The 21146-nt window shown below is 59.3% G+C and overlaps 2 protein-coding genes across 5 annotated transcripts in view; both read left to right on the top strand.

Annotated features, from left to right (window-relative positions):
* TRPM7 (transient receptor potential cation channel subfamily M member 7) overlaps window positions 1-5721 on the top strand; it is a 101309-nt gene extending 95588 nt beyond the window's left edge. Inside the window, 3 exon segments of the mRNA XM_029065075.1 lie at window positions 1003-1054; window positions 1157-1263; window positions 4297-5721. Coding sequence (XP_028920908.1) covers window positions 1003-1054; window positions 1157-1263; window positions 4297-4427 — 290 coding nt within the window. The 3' untranslated portion in view covers window positions 4428-5721.
* Window positions 5722-7440: 1719 nt separating this feature from the next.
* On the top strand, window positions 7441-19313 carry USP50 (ubiquitin specific peptidase 50). Of its 4 annotated transcripts, none has more exons than XM_029066269.2 (8): window positions 7441-7690; window positions 9486-9677; window positions 9758-9953; window positions 11226-11432; window positions 12300-12350; window positions 13725-13867; window positions 17751-17883; window positions 19014-19313. In XM_029066269.2, exons 1-8 carry the CDS (start codon window positions 7641-7643, stop codon window positions 19197-19199), a joined length of 1158 nt encoding a protein of 385 aa, XP_028922102.1. In that variant the 5' UTR covers window positions 7441-7640; the 3' UTR covers window positions 19200-19313. The 4 variants fall into 4 exon arrangements, with proteins under 4 accessions (XP_028922102.1, XP_028922103.1, XP_028922106.1 ...); XM_029066270.2 differs by having other exon boundaries at window positions 7479-7690; window positions 9489-9677; XM_029066273.2 differs by having other exon boundaries at window positions 7480-8018; window positions 9489-9677.
* The last annotated feature ends 1833 nt before the right edge of the window (window positions 19314-21146 follow it).

The following is a 21146-nucleotide window of genomic DNA, read 5'->3' as shown; positions in this document are numbered from 1 at the left end:
TAACCCAGTCAGGGAATTCAGTCGTCTCTTCCCCGCAGTATCCGGAGATTGGGTATTTAGCATCTGGCTCTGTGGCAGGAGGAGTAGAGGGTGCTATTTGGCCTCAGGGGAGGGAAAATCAAACCTAAAGACGCTCCAGTCGGTCGTTCAATCGATCGGTCGGGGGTGATCACCGAATGCTTCCCGGGTGCGGAGAACTCGGAAGCGCTTGGGAAAGTACAGTTCAACAGAGTTGTGGTAGATGTGTTCTCAGTCCGCAAGGAGCTTACGGTCCAGAGCGACGTTAAAATAAATCACAGATAGGGACGTGAGTGCCGGGAGGCTGAGGGAGGGGTAGATATGAAATGCCCGAAGAATACAGATTCAGGAGCAAGGGTGACACGGAAGGGAGAGGGAGAGGTGAAATGAGGGCTTAGCTGGGGCCAGCCTTCTTGGAGGAGATGTGCTTTTAATAAGGGTTTGAAGGTGGGGAGGGCGGCTGTCCGGATATGAGCCGGGAGGGCGTTCCAGGCCAGAGGCGGGACGTGGACGAGGGGTCGGCGGCGAGATAGACGGGACGGAGGTACGGCGGCGGCAGGCAGGTCGGCGTTAGGGGAGCAAAGTGTGCGGGCTGGGTTGGAGTAGGAGATGGGCGAGGTGAGATGCGAGGGGGCGAGGTGACGGCGGGTATCAGAGCCGACGGGGAGGAGTCTCCGTTGGAGGTGGAGGCGGACGGACGACCGCTGGAGGTTCTCGAGGAGGGGGGAGAATCGACCGAACGTCTTCGTAGAAAACTGATCCAGGCGCACAGTGAAGTGTGGACGGGAGGTCAACGAGAAGGCCGAGGTAGGTAGTAGGCAAGGAGGGCTAGGATAAGTGTTTGGATCAGTGGGGTTCCAGCTTGGATGGAGAGGAAAGGATGGATTTTAGCAGTGTGACCAGGCTAGCGGACTTGAGGAATGTGACAATCCAGAAATACCGTAGCAGGAAGTACTCACGTCTTTGTCTCTCGTGTGTGTGAAGGTGTAGGTGAAAATCTGACCGATCCATCAGTGATCAAAGCGGGAGAAAAGAGGTAAGAGCAGCTTCTCCGGCTTGCCTTCCAACCCCTCGCCCTCGCGGTGGTCCGTGGCTTCCCTGCGGCTCCTAATCCGAACCGTCTTTTCCTCCCCGAAAGGTCCTCTGATATGGTGTTTGGGCCGGCAAATCTAGGCGAAGATGCAATCAAGAACTTCAGAGCTAAGCATCACTGCAATTCCTGCTGCAGGAAGCTGAAACTTCCAGGCGAGCACATTCTCCATCTCATCTTGCTGTCCCTTGAGTGTCCTCCGGGCGACTCTTTCGATACCCCGTGCTGCGGGGAGCGGAAAGGAAGTATCTGGCTCCTCTGCGGGATTTTGCGATCCCGAGAGGAAGCAGCGCGGTCTGGGAGGTAGAGCCCAGGCCTGGCCTGGAAGTCGGAAGTTCCTGGGTTCTAATCCCGGCTCCGCCGCTTGTCTGCTGTGGGACCCCGAGCGAGTCGCTTCACTTCTCCGGGCCTCAGTTTCCTCATCTGGAAAATGGGGATTGAGACCGCAACCCCCAGGTGGGACCGGGACGGTGTCCAACCCGATTGACTTGTCTGCCCCAGCGCTAAAGAACGGTGCCTGGCATATAGACTGTGAGCCCGTCGTGGGCTGGGAACCCATCTGTTATATCGTTAGATCGTACTCTTCCAAGCGCTTGGCACCGTGTTCTGCACGTAGGTAAGGGTTCGATAAATACGACCGGCTGACTGGTGGTAAGCGCTCAACAAATAGCATTAAAAACAGATAAATGGATAGAGAGCAAAATTCCATACAGAAACGTGATAAATATGAGAGAAGCTCATAAGGCTGCTGGCCCCGACCGGTCTTCATTTGAAATTGGAGGCTTGAAATGCACCCAGATCCGCCGACACTCCCTTTTCATTTCAGATGCGCGGATGGAAAAGAGATCAGGGTTTCTGAAAGCCAATAAGTCAGAACGTGACTATCGATGGGTCATTCAGCCGTATTTACTGAGCGCTCTGCAGAGCGCTGTACTGCGCGCTTGGGAGAGGACAGCAGACCAGTAGTCGGTAGACGCGTTCCTCGTCTACAGCGAGACTGGCTTTTATATCTCGGAAACTCTCGGGGCTAATCGTAGACCCCGGCACGAGCGAAGATGGGACGTGGCCGGAGATCTACTGAACGGGCTCAGGGCGTTCATTTCTTTTCCCGCTCGGGTCTGTTTCGATTTCACTCTTCCTTTAGCCTCGGCGGCAACTTGGTGGCAGAAGGGGGTTTTGAACCACTGAGGTGATCGTGTAAATATTCTTAGTCTCTCCTGTTTCCCCCGTCTCTGAACCTCCCCCTGTAGACGGGAAGCTCCTTGAGTGGGCAGAGAGCACGCGTCTCCCGACTGGGTTGGAATGAACTCGCTCAGACCTGTGAGCCCCATCAAGGACAGGAACTGTGGCCGACCTAATTCACTTAGCGCACAGAACGGCGTTTGACACACAATAAGCGCTTCAGGAAAACCATCAAAACCCCACCACTCCCAAGCGCTCAGTACAGTGTTCTCCGCACGGTAAAGCGCTCGATGAATACCACGGGCCGATGAATCGGGTCGTCCGCTGTCGGGACGGTGACGATCGCCCTTGTGCCGCACCGTACCATCGACCCATCTCACGTCTCGTTTGTAAAAATCTAGGGTAGATCCCATCCCAATTTCTTTCTAGCTGATGTCTCTTTTGATTATTGCTATTGTTAATAATAATAATAATAATACTGTAAAAGTGGTATTTGTTAAGCGCTTACTTTGTGCCAGGCACTGTACTCAGCACTGGGGTGGATACAAGTAAATTGGGTTGGGCAGGATCCCTGTCCCAGGTAGGGCTCATGCTCTCGATCCCCATTTTCCAGATGAGGTGACTGAGGCCCAGAGAAGTGAATCGACTTGCCCGAGGCCACACAGCAGGGAAGTGGCGGAACCGGGGTTAGAGACCCGTGACCTACTGACTCCCGGGCTCTAGCCACTAGGCCGTATTCCCTCCCAGCACGGCAGATTCTTGGCGCACGCCCTCGGCATTCTTACAGGAAGGTTTCAGGGCAACGAGGCAGGCCTCTGCAGTCTGTCTCCCAGGGGAGCAAAGGGACCTAGTGGTGAGAGCCCGGGCCTGGGAGCCAGGTCAAGGGTTCGAATTCTGGATGTGCCACCTGTCTGCTGTGTGACTTTGGGCACCTCACTTCGCATCTCTGGGCCGAAGTGACCTCATCTGGAAAATGGGATTAAGACTGTGACCCCACCATGTGTCGGTGTCAGGCACCGTTTCCGACCTGAGTAGCCTGGCTCTATACCAGTGCTTAGCATAGTGCTTCGCGCAGTCCTTAACAAATTTTTTGGAAAAAAAAAAACCCACTGTATAGTCACTCTATAAAAGAATACATCTGCGTTTGAAAAGATTCCATCGGTTTAGGGAACGTTCTGTTATCCTCTTGATTTATCGTTCTCCTATCCTCTCCCAAGTGCTTAGCACAGAGATCTGCGCACAGTAAGCAGTCAGATACGGTGGAACGAACGAATCGAATGCTTTAAACGGGCATTTATGAAAGTGAGCTCTGTGTGGATGATACACTTCTTGTGGATTCTCCAGGCCAGGGTCCATTGACGCATTCAAAGCTGTCACCGGGCAGGAGTCTGCCGACTCCCTCCGTCCTCTCCGGTCGGAGACCACCGCCTCGGGACCCGGGCCCTAGTCCTCCCCTCCGAAGCCCCCACCCGGGTCCCAGGGCCACGTTCCTCGACTGGCAGAGGGGCCGGCCCACCTCCCTGATTTCGGGTCGTCGGAACCAACACCTCCCTCGTTCGGAAACGGCGTCGGTTAAGCCCTCACTCTGCGCCGGGCACCGTACCGAGCGCCGCGGTCAGCTACGAGCTCATCGGGTCGGACTCGGTCCCGGTTCCGCGAGGGGCTCACGAGAGTCGGAGTAGGACGGAGCACTGGTATCGAATTCCCATTTTACAGAGGAGGCGGCTGAGGCCCGGAGAAGGGAAGCGACTGGCCCAAGGGCACACAGCGGGCAGGCGGGGGCGGGATCGGACCCCGGGTGCCCGGGCTCCTCCCGCTAGGCCGTGCCGCTTCCCTTCCGTCGCCGTGGACGAGCGGGAGTCGACCGAGGGCGGCGTTTCCGATTCTCTGTCTTTATCCGGGTGTCGTGAAAGCGAGCTGGACGCCGGGAAGAGTCGTCTCTTTCCGTGCCTCGGGAATACTGACTCTCTCTGTCTTGGCTTTTGTCTCCTCGGGGGCGAACGCAGATCTGAAGAGGAACGATTACACCCCTGACAAAATCGTGTTTCCTCAGGACGACAGCCCGGACTTCACCGTTCAGCCCGGCAGCGGCGCCAAAGAATCAGATCCCACTAATTCTATCCGCCTGATGCTGTAGCTCGGGCGGGACGCTGGGTCTCTTTCGTCTCCACTTCGCGCTCGTGCGACACCCCCCGCCCCCACCCTCCCCCCACCGTGGCTTTCCCTTCAGCAGGAAGATACTGTGGTGACCGAGAGAACAGGGCGTCGCGAGCGGATTGTCCTGCGGCTCCGATCCCGGGCCGGGGCCCCCTCCCCGCCCCCGGCGAGATCGAAGCGGTCGGGTCAGTGATGTCCGCCGGAGCCGGCCGGCGGCCGCCACGTTTCGACGGTAAAGGAATAGGTGTTTCTAGCTTCCCAAAGGGCTCTCTGCGGCGGAAGATTCCCCGCGCTCGGTTGGTGCGGAGCGGTGAGCCGCAGCCCGAGGTAAGGCGGATTGGGCGGCCGGTTCCCTGCCGACCCGGGAGGGGAAACGGAGACGCGGCGGGCGCGTGGCGGGCCGAGGAGAGGTCTCGCCCCAAGCCCGTCCGGACGGCGTCTCGGGAGCGGTGACCCGCGCGTCCGGCGGAAGGAGGGGAGCCCTCGGGGCAGAGAACGCCACCGTCGGCCGGGGCGTCCCGGACACCGTCTCCCCGGGCGGGGCCGGGCCCTCGGAGCGAGCGAGCGCGGATCGATCCCGTTTGAGACGCGTTCCGACCGAGCCGCTCTCCGGCGGGAACCGCCTCAGCGGCCGGAAGGGAAAGGGCACTTTGCCGTCCGAAAGAGGTTGCCTTGTAAGAAAGACAGACAAACGGAAAAGGAAGTGCTTTTTCTGACAGTTTGAGAAGTTAGATGCTCTCCAAAGATCGCACGCAGCAAGTGTCTATCGTCCCCGCGAACCTTCGGGTCTAGTTAAGATAGTCTCGGAACACCTCGGGCGCTCGCTACGTTGTCTACGGTACTTATTTAAGAGGTCGATCGAGTCTGGACGACCGTTACGTGACGTCGGGAGATTGCGGTGCAGCTTTAGGCCGACGAAGCGTCGTCTCAAAGCGTCCGCCGACGCCGTTGAATATTCGACGAGGAAGATCTGTTGTCCGACTGAAGTTTCACGCTTCGATTTTAGGTTCGGTTTTCTCGTCCGTTGGTTTTCTAGGTACTTAACTGTAATTTTTAACCGAGGGGCGGCGTACGGCTCTATATTTTTATTCCGTAGTGTATCTTATAGATACAGACGTGAGGCACGACGGACTGGCTGGCGAAATGGTCTTTTTAAGTCGATTGGGGCGCGAGGGGAAGAGCGTGTTCCCGAGAGATGTAACGCTGTATACATTTTGTATATCGTTAAATCTTTAAAAGAATCTAAATAAATTTATTCTTGTTTACAGACTTCAGGCATGTTTGTTGTCCAGAATTGAGTTATCTCCCAGGTTTTAAGAGGAAGGAATCTGAGACCCCGATCCTCTGACCGCATGAAAAGCAGAGCCCCGACGGGCCCGTCGCTTCGCCCGGAAGCCGCCGGGGATAGGGGGCCGTGCAGATTGATTGAGAGGCGGCGTGGCCTGCCGGGAAGGGGCCGGGCCTGGGGGTCAGAGGACCCGGGTTCCAATCCCGGCTCGGGCGAGTCGCTTCCCTTCTCCGGGCCTCGGTGCCCCCGTCTGTAAAATGGGGATCAGATCCCACTCCTCCCTCCCGCTTAGCCCCACGTGGGACGGGGGACCGCGTCTGACACGAGGGACTCGTATCCTCCCCGGCGCACAGCGCGGTGTACGACACGCAGCGGGCACTTGACGAGCACCCTACCCGCCCCCCGGGAAAACCCAACGGCTCCTGCCGCCAGTCAGAAATGAGCGTCCCGGATCAATCTTTGAAACCAACCGGTCGGTTCCCACCTCGCCGGTGCGAGCGTAGGTCAAATCCGGTCGGCGGTCACCGCCGCCGGGCCTCCTGCCTCTCGGGCCGCCGCGACCTGGTCCTTGTCCCTGATCCCCGCCCACCTTGCGGCCCCGCGTGACGACGGTGATCGTTAAGCGCTCGCTGCGTGCCGGGCACCGTCCTAAGCCCCGCGGTAGATCCGAGCCAGTCGGGTCGGACGCGGTGCCCGCCCCACCCGGGGACTCACAGTCCTCATCCCCGTTTCCCAGACGAGGGAACGGAGGCCGTGGAGAAGCGAAGCGATCGTGCCCGTGTACCGGGCCCGGGCTCTAACCACTAGACCACGCTGCTTACCCGTCAGTCCTGTCGCCCGGGCCGGGCTGGTCCCGGAAGAGTTCCCGTTCACCCGGCTCTCGTCTCTCCTCCCCCGCCGCCCTGCCCCGGGTGACTAGCGAGACGCTTGTTCTCGTGACCGTTCGGGGGGAGAAAACCCAGACGACGGGGAGAAGGAGGTGATCCATTTCTGGCCCCGAATGCCCCCCACCTCGAGACCGACGGCTCGTTTCCGGGCAGGGAACCTGTCTCCTGATTCCGCTGCGGTGTCCTTTCCCAAGCGCTTAACACAGTGCTCGGCGCGTAGTAAGCGCTCAAGCAATCCCACCGCCCATGGGTCGCTCTGCGTGGGCTGGAACTGACCCAGTCGTGACGGTCGCTCGCAGCTGCCCAACGTCGAGTCTCCGGGTTCCGCACGTCGCCCTCTGGCCCGGAAGCTCTTCGTGGCCGGGGACCGTGTTCCCCCGACTCCGTTGCGTCGTCCGGTCCCGAGCGCTCGGTGCAGCCTTCCCCACGCGCGTGGCGCTCGGTGAATACCGGGGGCCGACGGACGGAACGTGAGCTCCTTAGGGGCAGGGACCGCGTCTACCGACTCGGTTGCGTCGTACGCTCCCGGGCGCTCGGCGGAGCGCTCCGCGCCCCCCGTGAATGCCAGGGTCGACCTCTCCCGAAGACTCGTGCGCTCACCTGCCGCCGAGGCAGAAATCCTTCCGCGCTTGCCTTCCAGGGAGCCCGAGGGGCACCTCGGGCTCAACCGAAGACCGGACCGAGCTCTTCCGTCCGGCCGTCCTCCCGGCGGCGACTCGCGGGGGGAGGCGAGAGCGACCTCACGGAGCAGGTCTGTTCCGGAACGGCGAGGGCTGGGGTACCGGGGCGGGGAGGCCCCGGGAGGGGATTGTGACGCCAACGGGAGGGGCCCCGGGAGGCCGGCGACGCCCCACCCGGAGGCCAGTGCGAAGCCGGGGACCGGGGCGGGCGGGGGGAGACGCGGGATCCCGGCCGGAAAGAATCAGCGCTCGGAAGCGAGCCGGCGAGAGATGAAGTTGCGGACCCTCGGCCGACGAGCCTCCTGAACCGCAGCGGACGTCCCCCGTCCCCCTCCGAGATGGCTTCCGGGCCGCCGCCGGACGACGACTTCGACGTCTATCGCAGTCTGTGAGTCTTCCGGACGAGACGACGGGCGGAGGGAGGACCGGCCCCCTTTTCGCCCCCTCGGGAGACTCACCCCGGTTAACCCACTGGACCGCCAGCTCCGTGGGGGCGGGGAACGTGCCGGTTCAATCGTCGTCATCGCCCTCTCCCGAGCGCTCGGGACGGTCCTCCGCACACAAGCGGGCGCTCGGTAAATAGGACTGAACGAACCCCCTAGACACCCAGACTGAGCGCTTTAGGGCTCCCGACCCGCTGAAGGAAAGGCTGTAGCTCCTCGTGGGCGGGGAAGGCGTCCACCGACTCCGTTAAATTGAATCCTCCCGATCGCTCGGTACGGGCGCTCCGAACGCGGTGAGCGGTCGGTAGATAGGATTCTGGTTCGCCTCGGAGCGGGTTCCCCTCTCGCGGGCTCAGCCGATCGGGCGGTGGTTTTTATGGGGCACCTTTGGGGCGCGGAGCACTTGTACCGAGCGCCTGAGAGGGGGCGGGGCAGTTGGTTGACACGAGCCCTTGGAGGAGCTCCCGAGCCAGCGGATTCGTCTGTCTCTATTCTCCACGCGTCTGCTTGTTTCGTGATCGTGTCTTTATTCTGAGCGATTCCTCCCGGGTAGCCCCCGTTTCACACCCGTGCCTTTACTCTGGGCGATTCTTCACGCGGAAGCCCGTCTCGGGATCGGCTCGTCAGCGTCTCACGGGTGAGGGGATGTGTCCGACTCCGTCTCCCGAGTTCCTCGAGGCGGGAGGGTCGGGCCTACTCTTCCCCCGCCGCCGACCCTGGGTCCCGAGGCCGGTGTCGCGTCCCCGGAGGGAGCACCGTAGGGACGACCCGCTACCGGGAGGAGTTGGTCGGAGAGCCCCGTCGAAGGCCCGTCTCCTCCAGGAGGCCTTCCCTGACTTGAGCCCTCTTTTCCTCTTCTCCGCCCCCCTTCGGCGTTGCCCCGATTCGCTCCCTTTCTCCCCCGCCGCGGCATTCGCGTCCACCTCCGTGATCGCTTTCCGTTAACGTCTGTCTCCCGCTCTGGACCGTGAGCCCGTCGTGGGCGGGGAGCGCGCCTGCCGTCCCGTCGTCCTCTCCCAAGCGCTTAGTACGGTGCTCTTCCTATAGTAAGGGCTCAGTAAATCCCACCGACCGACGGATTGACTGAGGGGCTTCCCGGGGAGCGTAGGGGGCCGGGCCCCTGCCTCCCTGATGAACGACCTCCCTCTGAATCCCGGAGAAATCGACACCACGGACTCTCTTCCTAAAACTCCGTGACCCAGCCCGCCCTCCGCCCGGGACAACGGGATATAAATAGGTCAGATTCCAAATCCGTCTCGGCAGCCTTGTTGTCGGGACCTCCCCGGGGAGGGGGAACGGCGGAGGATCCGACGGCCGGTTGGGAGCCCGGTGGGGTCAGAACAGACCCGGGTAAGGGAAAGATTGCTCACACCCACAACCCTTCCAATTTCCAATAATCGACCGTGGCGTTGGGTCAGCGCCACCTCCGGGCCGAGCCCCGCGTTAGCGCCGGGGCTCGCGGCCGGAATCCCCGTCTTACGGCCGAGGTCACGGAGGCCCGGAGAGGCGACGTGACTTGCCCGAGGAGACGGATGGCGGGAGGAGAGGTTTCGAATCCTCATCTTCCCCACGAGGAAACTCGGGGACAGAGGTCACGGGGCAAGCGAGGGGCGGGATTAGAACCCTGGCCCGCCCCACTCAGCGAGTCGTCAGGCCCCGTCCCCCCCGGCCCGACCGCCCCTTCCCCAAACCAAAACTGCTTGTTTCTCCTTGGGGCGGGTCCCCCCCCTCCACCGGCAGCAGCGAGTGTTCCAGCTACGGGGACCACCCTCTGGAGAGGTCGGCGGGGTCCGGGGCGCGGGCCCAGGGGGTGACCGGCCTGCGCAATCTGGGCAACACGTGTTACATGAACGCCGTCCTGCAGTGCCTCGCCAGCATCGCGCCTCTGGTGGAGTATTTCCTCTCCGGGAAGTACGTCACGGCCCTGCACCGGTAAGTCCCTCCGCGGGTCCGCCCGTCCCGGGGACGGCGGGGCGGGGGAAACGACGGCGGCCCCTTCCTCCTCCCGCTAGGGACCGAGGCGAGGTGGCCACGGCGTTGGCCTACCTGCTGACGGACATGTGGCTGGGGGATGCGGATTGCGTCGCGCCCGAGGTGTTCCGCCTGGCCGTGGGCGACCGCCATCCCGCCTTCGGGAAGAAGAGCCAACAGGACGCCCAGGAGTTCCTCATCTTCGTCCTGAACGCGTTGCACGAAGCCCTGAAGAAGGTGAGGGCGGCCGCCCGGGAGGCCCCGGCGTGTCTCCCCCAGGTCTTTCCCGTTCGCGTTCCGGGCTCGAGGCGGCGGCTCGAGCCGGAAACGGACCTCCCGGTACCACCCCGCCGCCCCGGCCGAGCACCGGCTCCGGTTTTTTTTTTTTTCTTCTACACCCCTAGACTGTAAGCTTGCTGCGGGCAGGGAATGTGGCTGTTCTCTTGTAAGCTGAGCTCTTACTACAGAGCCGTGCCCACGATAAGTGCTCAACAAATCCCGGCGCGTTCGCCCCCGAAGCCTTGAATTTCCTGATGATTTTGAGCTGCGGCTTCCTCGGGGAACGGAAGCCTCGCGTTCACCCCTCACCGGGTTAATCGATCCCTCAGTCGGTGGTGTCGACGGGGCGCCTACCGTGTGCAGTAGACTGAGCGTACGATACAACCGAGTCGGTAGGCGTGTTCTCGGCCAAGGTGCTCGCTTTCGTTTAATTTTGAGCCGAAGCGGTAGCTGTCTTAGCTGTCTCTTCCCGGACCGTCCCCCCGCTTTTTTTCCTTCAACGGGGTTCGTTGAGCACTTGCGGCGGGCCAGGCGTCGTGTCGAGACCGTGAACCCCACGTGGGGCGGGGACTGTGCCCGACCCCATTCGTTCGTATCCGCCTCGACGCTCAGTCCGGTGCCCGGTGCGCACGGTAAGCGCTTAAGAGAAGATCCGGACCCGGAGAAGATCTTACGACCCGGAGCCGGGGCGGAGAGGGGCTGATCGGGTCGGACCCAGTCCCCGTCCCACCCCGGGGCTCTCGGTCTTCGTCCCCGTTTTCCGGATGAGGGAGCTGAGGCTCAGAGGAGCGACTTGCCCGAAGTGACCGGGCCAGGTCCCTCGGGCTCCGAGGCCCCGGGCTCCAGCCGCGAGGCGGCGCGGCTCCTTCTCGTCCCATCCCTTCTCTTCCCGGAGTCGGTAGGGGCCGGGTCCCGATCCCGACACGGCCGCTTGTCTGCCGTGTGACCTTCTGGGCCTCGCCTCCCTCATCTGGAAAACGGGGGTGGAGACCCTGAGCCCCACGTGGGACCCCCCCCCCCCCGCCCCCGATTGGCTTGCATCTGTCCCAGCCCGGCACCTAGTAAGCGCTTAACGACCGGCACCGTTATCATTAATATCAACCCCGTTTCCGAGTGCGTTCCTCCAGTTGTATTTATCGCGCGCTCACCGTGCGGCCGAGCGCTCGGGCGAAGACGGTCCGCCGGCGAACGGCGTGACGTTCCCCGCCCGCGTGTCGGTCCCCGACGCAGCCCCGCAGACGGAAGCCGAGCGAGAAGGCGGCGTCCCGCCGCGGGGGCAAGGCGGCCGCCGGAGAATCGTCCATCGTCAGCCAGCTGTTCGAAGGCCAGCTCAGCTACGACGTCGTCTGCCTGAAGTGCGACAGCTGCAGCTACAAGGGCGAGACCTTCACCGTGCTCTCCCTGCCCATCCCCTCCCACTACCAGTGCTCCCTTCAGGTAACATCCCTCTCCCAGGGCGGGAGGCGCGCTGCGGCCCGGGGCGCGCGTCCGTCGGAGCGGCCGCGGGCCCGAAACCTCCCAGGTCGACCGCGGCCTGGCCTAGGAAAGAGAAGTCGACTCCGGGCGGGACACGTGTCTGTTGTATCGTCGTTTTGTACTCCCCCGAGCGCTCAGTACGGCGCTCTGCACGGTAAGCACCCAGGAAATACGACCGACTGACCAGAGGGGCCGAACGGCTTCGGTTTGTTTTTTCCTTTCCACGGCGAGGCCGTCGTGGACCTGGGAAATTTCTTGGCCGCTGGGTTTGAAAGCGGGCTCCCTCCGACTGAATGTAAAGAGGCTCCCTCCTGAATCTGTTATGTCTGCCCTCCCAGGCGCCCACTACAGTGCTCTGCACCCAGTAAGCACTCAGTACACATGATTTTCTGGCTGACCTGTGCACATATCTGTAAATCATAAATCGCTCATTCATATCGAGGCCCGTGTCCATCCCCCCGTAGACCGTAGGCTCGTTATGAGCGGGGAAGGTGTTGGCTGATTCCGGTACTCTCCCAAGCGCTCAGAACAGCGCCCGCAGCATACACGCGACTGAACCACAGCGAGGAGAGGGAGAGACGGAGAGGCGCAGGGCGTGAACGGGAGGCATTAAGGTTTCTTACCTTGGGCCTCTTTTGAAGGGGAAGGAGGCGCCGTTTCATTTCTTTTCACTTAGCGCGATCCCAGCCGAGAGGACGGCATCGCGGAACGGCTGTTTCAGTCACTCGGTGGTATTTGCTGAGATCTGACCGAGTGCAGAGCACGCTACTGAGCACTTGGGAGAGACGGAACAACGTGCCCACGATGGATTTTTCTTTCCGTGGCAAGGCCGTGATGGATTTTGGGCTTCAGGAGATCACCTGGCTACTAAACATGAAGGCAGGTGGAGGCCGCCTGGCTCTCCCTCTTTCTCTCTCTCCCTTCTGTCTCCTCCTCTCTCTGCATCTCTGTCCCTCTCCGCCCCGCCTGACTCCCCGCAGGCCCAACTCCACAGTCAGTGTTGGTCGGGGTCGACCCGGACGACCGTCCAACCGCTTGGCCGCAAGCTCCGAAAAGACCGTGGGCGCCGCCGGGCGCACGGGGCGGGAGCGTGTTGTCTGTGAGAGGAGCGAGACTGCGGAGCCTGGTTCCGTCTCAGAGCGCAGAAGTTGTGTGCGGAGCACCGGGCCGAGAGCACGGGAGCGGGCAACAATCCAACAGAATTAGCAGACGCATTCCCCGGCCACGCCGGGCTTACGGTCCATCGCTCAGTCGGGCGGGTTGATAGAGCACTGACCCTGTGTGCGGAGCCCCGGGCTGAGCAGCGGGAGGAGGACGATCCAACAGAATCGGCAGACGTAATCCCTGCCCGTAAGACGCTTCCAGTCCTTGGCTGGACCCGTGACCTTCCCGGAGGATATTTCACTGCTTCAGGCCTGGAGACCATCTTCCTCTCCCCCTCGCACGGACCCCGGCAGGTGCGCTGCCTGTTCGACCCAGCTCAGGCTGGCAGTCGGTCGTATTTATTGAGCGCCTGCTGTGTGCAGAGCACTGGTCCGAACGCTTGGGAGAGTGCGGTACGACCGAGTTGGGAGACGCCTTCCCCGCCCACAGCGAAGTAGTCGATCGGTAGCGCGGATTGAGCACCGACCGAGGGCAGGGCACTGTGCGAGCGCTTAGAACGGAGTCGGTGGAGACGTTTCCCTGCCCACAAGGAGCTAAGCTGTCGGACGTTTACCCCAGCCTTGCCTCCCGGGGCCATTGCAGAGCAGCTCGGCGTTCCCGGGTCTCCCTCCTGCTGCCCGTTTCCCCGGCTCCTCCGAGGGGCCGAGCCAACGCCAGCTCCCCGCCCGAGCTCGTCGCGGGCGGGGGACGTGGCCGCCAATTCGGTTGGCTTGTCCTCTCCAGGGCACTCGGTCCAGTGCCCTGCCCAGGGGAAGTGCTCGATAAATACCACTGATTATTAATATTAGCATTTCTGTTGGAGTCTCCTCTCCCGTCCGCTTCGTACAGTGCTCTGCCCGTAGTACGCGCTCAACAGATACCACTGATGGACCGTTGCCGTCAATGTCCGTCTTCCCCTCTGGACCGTCGGCCCGCTCCGGGCAGGGAACGGGCCTGCTAATTCTGGCCTCTCCCAACCGCTCAGCACGGTGGCGCCCCGCCCACAGGAAGCGCTCCCCAACTAGCGTCGATAGAGCGACGGATGGCAGGGGAGCACGTGAGCCCCAGCGGGGATCGGTCGGGGGCCAGCGCGTGGTTCTCTCCCCCCAGGAGTGTCTGGAGCGATTCTTCCAACAGGACACTCTCCGGTGGAATAACCAGATTTACTGCTCCTACTGTGACGCCAAGCAGGACGCGGCGGTGAGGGCCACTGTCGTCAAAGCCCCCAACGTGGTTATTTTTCATCTGAAGAGGTAGGTGGGCGGGCCCCGCCGGCCCACACCGGATGCGGCCCGGCCCTGGGAGGCCGAAGCACCTGGGTTCCGATCCCGGCTCCACCGATCGTCTGCTGGGCGGGACCTGGCTTCGTCACTTCCCTCCTCCGGGCCTCGGTCCCTTCATCCGTACGGTGGGGATTGAGAGTGCGAGCCCCGCGGGGGCCGGGGGCGGGGACTGTGTCCAACCAGAGTAGCTGGGATCTACCCCGGCGCTTAACGCACAGAAGGCGCTCGACGGATAGCGTCGTCAGGAGCTGGCCGAGAGGACCGTCTTCCCCGGCAGCGCTTAGAACGGTGCTCGGGCTGGGGGGAGGACGGTAGGGCACTAAAAAGAGACGCGTCTCCCCCGGCCCCGAACGAGCTCCTGATCTAGAGGGGGAGATGAACGCGAATGGAAACGTTCTCTCCCGTCTCTTCTCCTCGCGAGCCGGCCCCGGCGCCAGCCGGCGGGGAGTTGGAGGGCGAGCCCGTGGCGGGGGACGGGGGAGACCGGAAGAGGCAGGCAGGCCCAGGGAGCTCTCTGGAATAAAGAAGTTGGAGTGAGGCGTGGGGAGTCCGCACGGCCCCCTCAGAAAGAAATACCGAGCGCTTACTGTGTGCAGGGCACTGAACCGAGCCCTTGGGAGCGAACGTTATCAGTTCAGAGACCTGGGATGACGGTGAGCTTCGGAGTCAATCGGTATTTATTGAGCGCTTACCGTGGGCGGAGCACACCTAAGCTCTTAGGAGAGTACAGTAGGATGGAGTTGGAAGGTTCTTTCCCCGCCCGCGAAGAGCTGACGGTTTAGAGGGGCGGTCGGATATCGATAGAGGTGACGGTCCGATTTGTTAGGCGCTCTCTTTGGGCCACGCACTGTACTAAGTGCCGGGGGAGATTCAGGATCATCAGGTTGGGCACGGGCCCCGTCCCCCATGGGGCTCTGTCGGAGCCCCACGGCAGCCCCCTACCCCGTCGGTTCTTCAGTGTGTGCTGCTGTCGATCCCATCTCCTCCATTTCAAAAATCAGGCCGCAGTCGGTAGTCTTTACGGAGCACTTACGGCAAGCGGAGCGCTTGGGAGAGCACGATACCATAGAGTTGGTAGGCACGTTCCCTCAAACTATTTATTTAGCCTCGAATCAAAGGCCGGGGCGGGGGGAGGGGGGATGTTGAGGGAAGCAGCGTGATTTACTGGAACGAGGATGGGCCTGGGAGTCAGGGCCTGGGTTCCGATTCCTACTCCACCCCCCCTTTTTTTAAGTGGTGTTCGTTAAGTGCTTACCGTGTGCCAGGCACCGTACCAAGCACTGGGATAGATAGAAACTAATGAGGTTGTAAAAAGTCCCTGTCCCGCACGAGGCTCAGAGTCTTCATCACCCGTCCTTTCAGGCGGGAGCCTCCATCTCCACGGGGGGCAGGGAACATGGGAGAAGCAGCGTGGCTCAGTGGAAAGAGCACGGGCTTTGGAGTCAGGGCTCATGAGTTCGAATCCCAGCTCTGCCACTTGTCGGCTGTGTGACTGTGGGCAAGTCACTTAACTTCTCTGTGCCTCAGTTCCCTCATCTGTAAAATGGGGATTAAGACTGTGAGCCCCACGTGGGACAACCTGATTCCCCTGTGTTTACCCCAGCGCTTAGAACAGTGCTCGGCACATAGTAAGCGCTTAACTAATACCAACATCATTATTATTATTATTAACGACTCTGTCCTATTGTGCTTTCCCAGGAAGCACTCAATCAATTCCACTGATTGATTAGTCGAGGGCGGGGAACGTGGCAGCTAATTCTGTTGTATTGCGCTCTCCCAGGGGCGTAGTATAGTGCTCTATATGTAGTAAGTGCTCAATAAACACAACCGATGGACTGCTGCCATCCACTAGCGCTGACCTCAGGTAATGTTTCCGCCGCCGCCCCCGCCCCCCCCCCGGGCAAATCCCAGGGAGTCACTTTATTCCCTGAGAAAACTGCTCAAGCTCACTAGGTGTTACCCCTAACATCACCCGTGAAACCGATCTAGTCATAATGGTCTCTGAGAAGCAGGGTGGCCTAATGGCTACAGCACGGGCCTGGGAGTCTGGGGGGCGACGACCTGGGTTCGAATCCCAGCTCAGCCACTTATCCGCTGTGTGACCTAGGGTAAGTCACTTCACTCTGCTGGCCTCGTTGACCTCATCTGTAAAGCGGGATTAAGAGTGTGAGCCCCATGTGGCTCAACCTGATTAACTTCTGTCTACGCTAGCACTTAGAACAGTGCTTGGCGACACGGTAAGCGCTTAACGAGTACCATGATATCTGTTAAGCGCTTACTGTGAGAGTTACATCACCTGTAAAAATAATGGTGTCTGTTGAGGGCTAAGTGTTTGGGAGCAGCAGTGTGCCCGAGGGGCTAGAGTATGGGCCTGCGAGTCAGAAGGACCTGGGTTCTAATCCCAACTCGGCCGCTTGTTTGCTGTGTGACCTCGGGCAAGTCACTTCCCTGCACCTCAAGTCCCTCATCTCTAAAACGGGGATTAAAACTGTGAGCTCCATGTGGGACGGGACTGGGTCCAACCTGATTTGCTTGTATCCACCCCAGGGTTTAGTACAGCGGCACCGAGTAAGCGCTTAACAAGTACCACAATTAATATTATTACTGCTACTCTTCAGCAATGTAACGGACACATTCCCTGCCCACGATGAGCTTTCGGTCTAGATGGGGAGACAGGCGTTAATATAAATGAATAAATTAAAGTTCTGTGGACTTCTATTGAGCCCTTACCATGTGCCTAGAACTGTAAAAGGGGCCAGGGCAGATAATACAAGATAATCAGTTCGGATCCAGCCCGTGTCCCCCATGAGGCTTAGGTTTTGTTTTTTGACTCGTTCATGACTCCCCGTCGGCTGTTTTCCCGTTTACATTAATGATTTTAGATCACGGCAGACATGAAACAGGTCCCAGAGTCCGACTGATTTACCGTCTCCTGAACGTTTAGCGTCTGTCTGTCGGGATCATCCAGAGGAAAATGAACACCTCTGTAAAACCCCTGCGGGTGGTTTCTGTCCTTCAGCTGTCAGGGCCTCCCCGAGGAGAGCCGGACCGTTCACCGTTTATAAAAACCAAGTTACACTTGAGGGCGGGGGCCCGGAACCCCAGCCAGGAAACCTGAGTCGCTTTCTTAGCCCAAGATCCTAGTCTCTTCCTCCTCGCACTCCAGCAGCCCTGAGTTTGAAGCAAGGGAGCGGCTTGGCCTCGTGGACGGAGCCCGGGCCTGGGAGTCCGTCGACGTGGGTTCTAATCCCGGCTAACCTCCTCCTCTGCTGCGTGAGCGGGGGCCAGGTCACTTCTCTGGGCCGCAGTTCCTTCCTCTGCGTAATGGGGATTCTAATCCCTGTCCTCCCCCTTACTTTGACTGTGAGCCCCAGGGGGCACCTGATGATCTCGTATCTACCCCGGCGCTTAGTACAGTGCTTGGCACACAGTAAACATTTAAACTATCATTTTTATCATCTAGCAACACTAGAGCGGCAACCCATGTCGGAGGAACTGGTTTTTCATTCTGTTTCACTTACAGTTCCACCACACCTGTAATAACAATAATGAATAATAATTATGGTATGTGCTTACCAGGTGCCAAACACTGTTCTAAGCACTCGGGAAGATACAAGTTAATCAAGTGGGACAAAGGGCTCGCGGGCTTCACCCCCATTTTACAGATGAGGAACCTAAGGCCCAGAGAAGTGATTTCCTCAAGGGACGGAGCTGGGATCGGAACCCAGGTCCTCCTGAGTCCCAGCTTCTCTGCTGTTTGGGTTGGTTTGGTCACGAGGGCTATATTTATTTCTTCTGTCTGTAACATCACCTGAAACACGGGCGTGATCTCCTTTCCATCTCCCTCCTCCAGGTTTGAGTGTTACGGGAAAATGAAAAGGAAACTGAGGACAAATATCCGTTACCCCCTCGCCAACCTGGACCTCTCCCCTTACATCTACCCGCCGTGTCGGAAGCATCCAAAATATAACCTCTGGGCCGTGGTGGTAAGATGTCCCGATTCTTCTCAGTTTTGGTCCCGAGGATTTGCGAATGACACGTTGGCTTGGAAGGAGCCGTGTTGGTCGGTCAGTGGTATTTATTGAGTGCTTACTGGGTGCAGAGCACTGTACTAAGCGCTTTGGGAGAGGATAATAAAACAGTTTAGACACAACTGCCTGGAGTCCCTAGAGAGCGTACGTTCACCTGCACCTGAGTGGGGATTTAGGAGATGCCAATTTCAGAAACGAAAGAAAAATGTCGGCCCACGGGCGTTGGCACAAAGCTGCGTTTAACTACCCGATTACTACTAACGAATCTTTTCCCCAAAGCAAACTATTTGTCTGCCGGGCTGCTGAGCAGGGAGGCCTTGCACATCGATCGATGGTATTTGAGTGCTTACTATGGGCCGAGCCCTTGGGAGAGTACAATCCGGCAAAATTAGCAGGTATATGAGTTTACAGCGTAGAGGAGCTTCAGTCATGCACTGAATGGGTGTGTTTACTGAGCACTTCTCTCCACGCCCCTGCAAAAATATACCTATGGCCCTTGTTCTATCCCTTAGGATCCCACGTTTTGGCTACTATCTCCCATTTAATGCCTCTTCAGAGAAAAGTAGCACCCTGCTGGGAGACCTGACCCACCCCGAATTGAAAATTGGCCTCTAAACTCTTATGCTTCAGTTTAGAGTAGAATATATTGTCTCGGCCTTGGCGGCCCATCTTGTTCTTTGTTTTATTTCCAAGGCTTCCTTCCTGCGGGGAGGGTGTGATTCCTTTGCTCCTCTTGGGCCCCTGCTGGGGATAGGGGAAGGAGGGAAGGTTTCTCCCTTTTTTGTTTTGGATTTTGCCTAATTGGCGAGAGGATGAAAGAGAGTAGAATTGAGTGGGTGAGAGAAAGAGATGGAGAGTGAAAGAGGAAGAGAGCCGTACGATGGAGGAGCACAGAGTCACGTTGTGACAGGAAAGAGCTAAGACCAAAGGAATTGCAGGCAGCCCCTTTATCTTCTGGACTGAGAGCGTGAGAGAGCTTCCCAGTCACTAAGCCTCTCGTCTAGGCTCTCTCTGACTTTACCCTTGAGTTGCTCGATTTGTGAATGAAAAAGAAAAGCTGAGCTGGACTCTTCTCTCTGTTGCAGAACCACTTCGGCGACTTGGACGGCGGCCATTACACGGCCCTCTGCAAGAACACCGTCACCCAGAGCTGGTTCAGCTTTGACGACACGCGAGTGTGTGAGGTGCCGGAGGCCGCCGTCCAAACGGCGGCCGCCTACCTCCTCTGCTACAGCTGCCAGCCCTTCTCAGTACCCAGCCACGGATGCTAGGAAGAGGACGTCGGCAGAGACCCGCAGGCCTCGCTTCTCCGAATCCAGGCGCCACCGGGGTTCGGACAGGAGTAGCCAAGAACTCTTTGGCATTAAACCCGGTTGCTCGCTCTGTGTATGTCTTCCTGAGGGCGGAAACTGTGTGTAACGAGCCAAGTCCCACCTCCAACCTAGCTATGTGTGTGTGTGAGAGAGAGAGAGAGATCTCCCCACAGCTCACCTTCCTAAATGAAAAGCTTTCTCTTAGCACACCAAAGCTCCTCCCCAACCAGGGATGGATGCAACCACTCTCCCCCATCAGAGCCCCTGGAAGCTCATCGTGGGCCCGGAATGTGTCTGTTTATTGTTCTGTTATCCTCTCCCGAGCGCTTAGAACAGTGCCCTGCACACAGTAAGTGCTCAGTAGCTATGATTTGACTCCATATAGATCAGTCAAGGGTATTTGAGCGCTTACTGGGTGCACTACACCATCATTAGCAGGCACGTTCCCCGCCCATAATGAGCCTACAGTCTAGAGGGGAAGACGGATGTTAATTTCAAGAGTGGCCGACTCGAGACATTTAGGATAACTGTGGCATTCGTTAATAGGCCCTGTACTCAGCATTGGGGAAGCCACGAGATAATCAGGTCCCATATGGGGCTTACCGTTTAAGCTGCAGGGAGAACGGGGATTGAACCTCCATTTTGCAGATGCGGGAAAGGAGGCCCGGAGAAGTTAAATGACTTGCCCGAGCTCACCTAACAGGTAAGTGGCAGAGCTGGGATCACAACCCAGTTCCTTCGACTCCCAGGCCCGGGCTCTGACCACTGGACCACGCTGCTTGTCTGTCAGCGGCTTTTTCGGCTGGAGCGGTGGCGTTTCCCCTTTGAGGGGATGGCCCTCCGTCGAAAAGCATCCTTCTTAAAGCGCCTGGTTGGTTGTTGGCTAATTCCATCCGAGCACCTCCCGTCTTCAACTGCAGTAAGGTCGTCTCTCTTGCAAAGTGATGGGAGATGTTCAACAACTTTAGTTCAAGTGCTCAGGGGCCTCACCCACACAGCTCCATGAAAATCTGACGCCCCACTAGGGGCACAGCGTGGTTTGGCGGAGTCAGAAGGACCTGGGTTCGAATCCCGGCTCGGCCACTTACCTGCCGGGTGACTCGGGGCAAGTCCACTTCTCTGGCCCTCAGCGACCTCATCTGTAAAATGAGGATGAAGACTGAGAGCCCCATGCCGGACAGGGACTGTGTCCAACCTGATTACCTTGTACCTACTCCAGGCCTTAGAACGGTGCTTGCCCCATAGTAAGTGCTTAATACTCTAGGGGGAAAAAAAAGAGCGCCATCGGTTGGTGACTTTTTGCTCTCCGGCCGGAGGGGAGAGATTAGCGTGAGGTAAGGCACCGACCGATTCACCCCATATTCCCAGGGTCACGGGATCACGGAGGGGCCACCTTTGTGACCTGTCCGGCCTTTTCTTGACCTCTGACCCCTCGGTTTCCGGGAGCCCCGAGGAGCATCACGACCAGCACGCGACTGGGCATTCGCCGACGCCGTCTGCGGCCGTTTCCGAGGGCCACGGAGCTCGCCGAGGCAGCTCGAGACTGGAAGCTCCTTGTGGGCAGGGAACCTGTTGCAAAGTACTCCCCAGGCTCTTAGTACATAGTAAGCGCTCAATACGTACCACCGATTGCTTGACTGGCAGCTCGACATCTAACTCCGGTGTAAGGTACCCTCTCCCAAGCGCTTAGGGCAGTGTTCTAGACAGGGGAAAGCGCACAGTAAATACGACTACTTTCAGGGTGGGCAGGGACCGCGTCCACAATTCTCTTGTAGGGTACTCTCCCGAGCGTTCAGCGCAGTGCTCTGCGCGTACTAAGTAATCAATACCCCCGATTTTAATCGCAAACCAACGCTAGCGCTCTTCTCCACGGCAGTTCCACCCTTTGACCCCGGAGAACAGAGG

The sequence above is a fragment of the Ornithorhynchus anatinus genome, chromosome 5, assembly GCF_004115215.2.
Source record: "Ornithorhynchus anatinus isolate Pmale09 chromosome 5, mOrnAna1.pri.v4, whole genome shotgun sequence".
NCBI lineage: Eukaryota > Metazoa > Chordata > Mammalia > Monotremata > Ornithorhynchidae > Ornithorhynchus > Ornithorhynchus anatinus.
This window is presented reverse-complemented; position numbering and strand designations above follow the sequence as displayed.

Bases quoted from the DNA above. Each gene is read 5' to 3' on its own strand.
- USP50 (XM_029066269.2), top strand. From the start codon at position 7,641: ATGGCTTCCGGGCCGCCGCCGGACGACGACTTCGACGTCTATCGCAGT. The intron at 9,954-11,225 runs GTGAGGGCGGCC...TCCCCGACGCAG, and splicing joins TGCACGAAGCCCTGAAGAAG to CCCCGCAGACGGAAGCCGAG. The intron at 13,868-17,750 runs GTAGGTGGGCGG...TCCCTCCTCCAG, and splicing joins GTTATTTTTCATCTGAAGAG to GTTTGAGTGTTACGGGAAAA.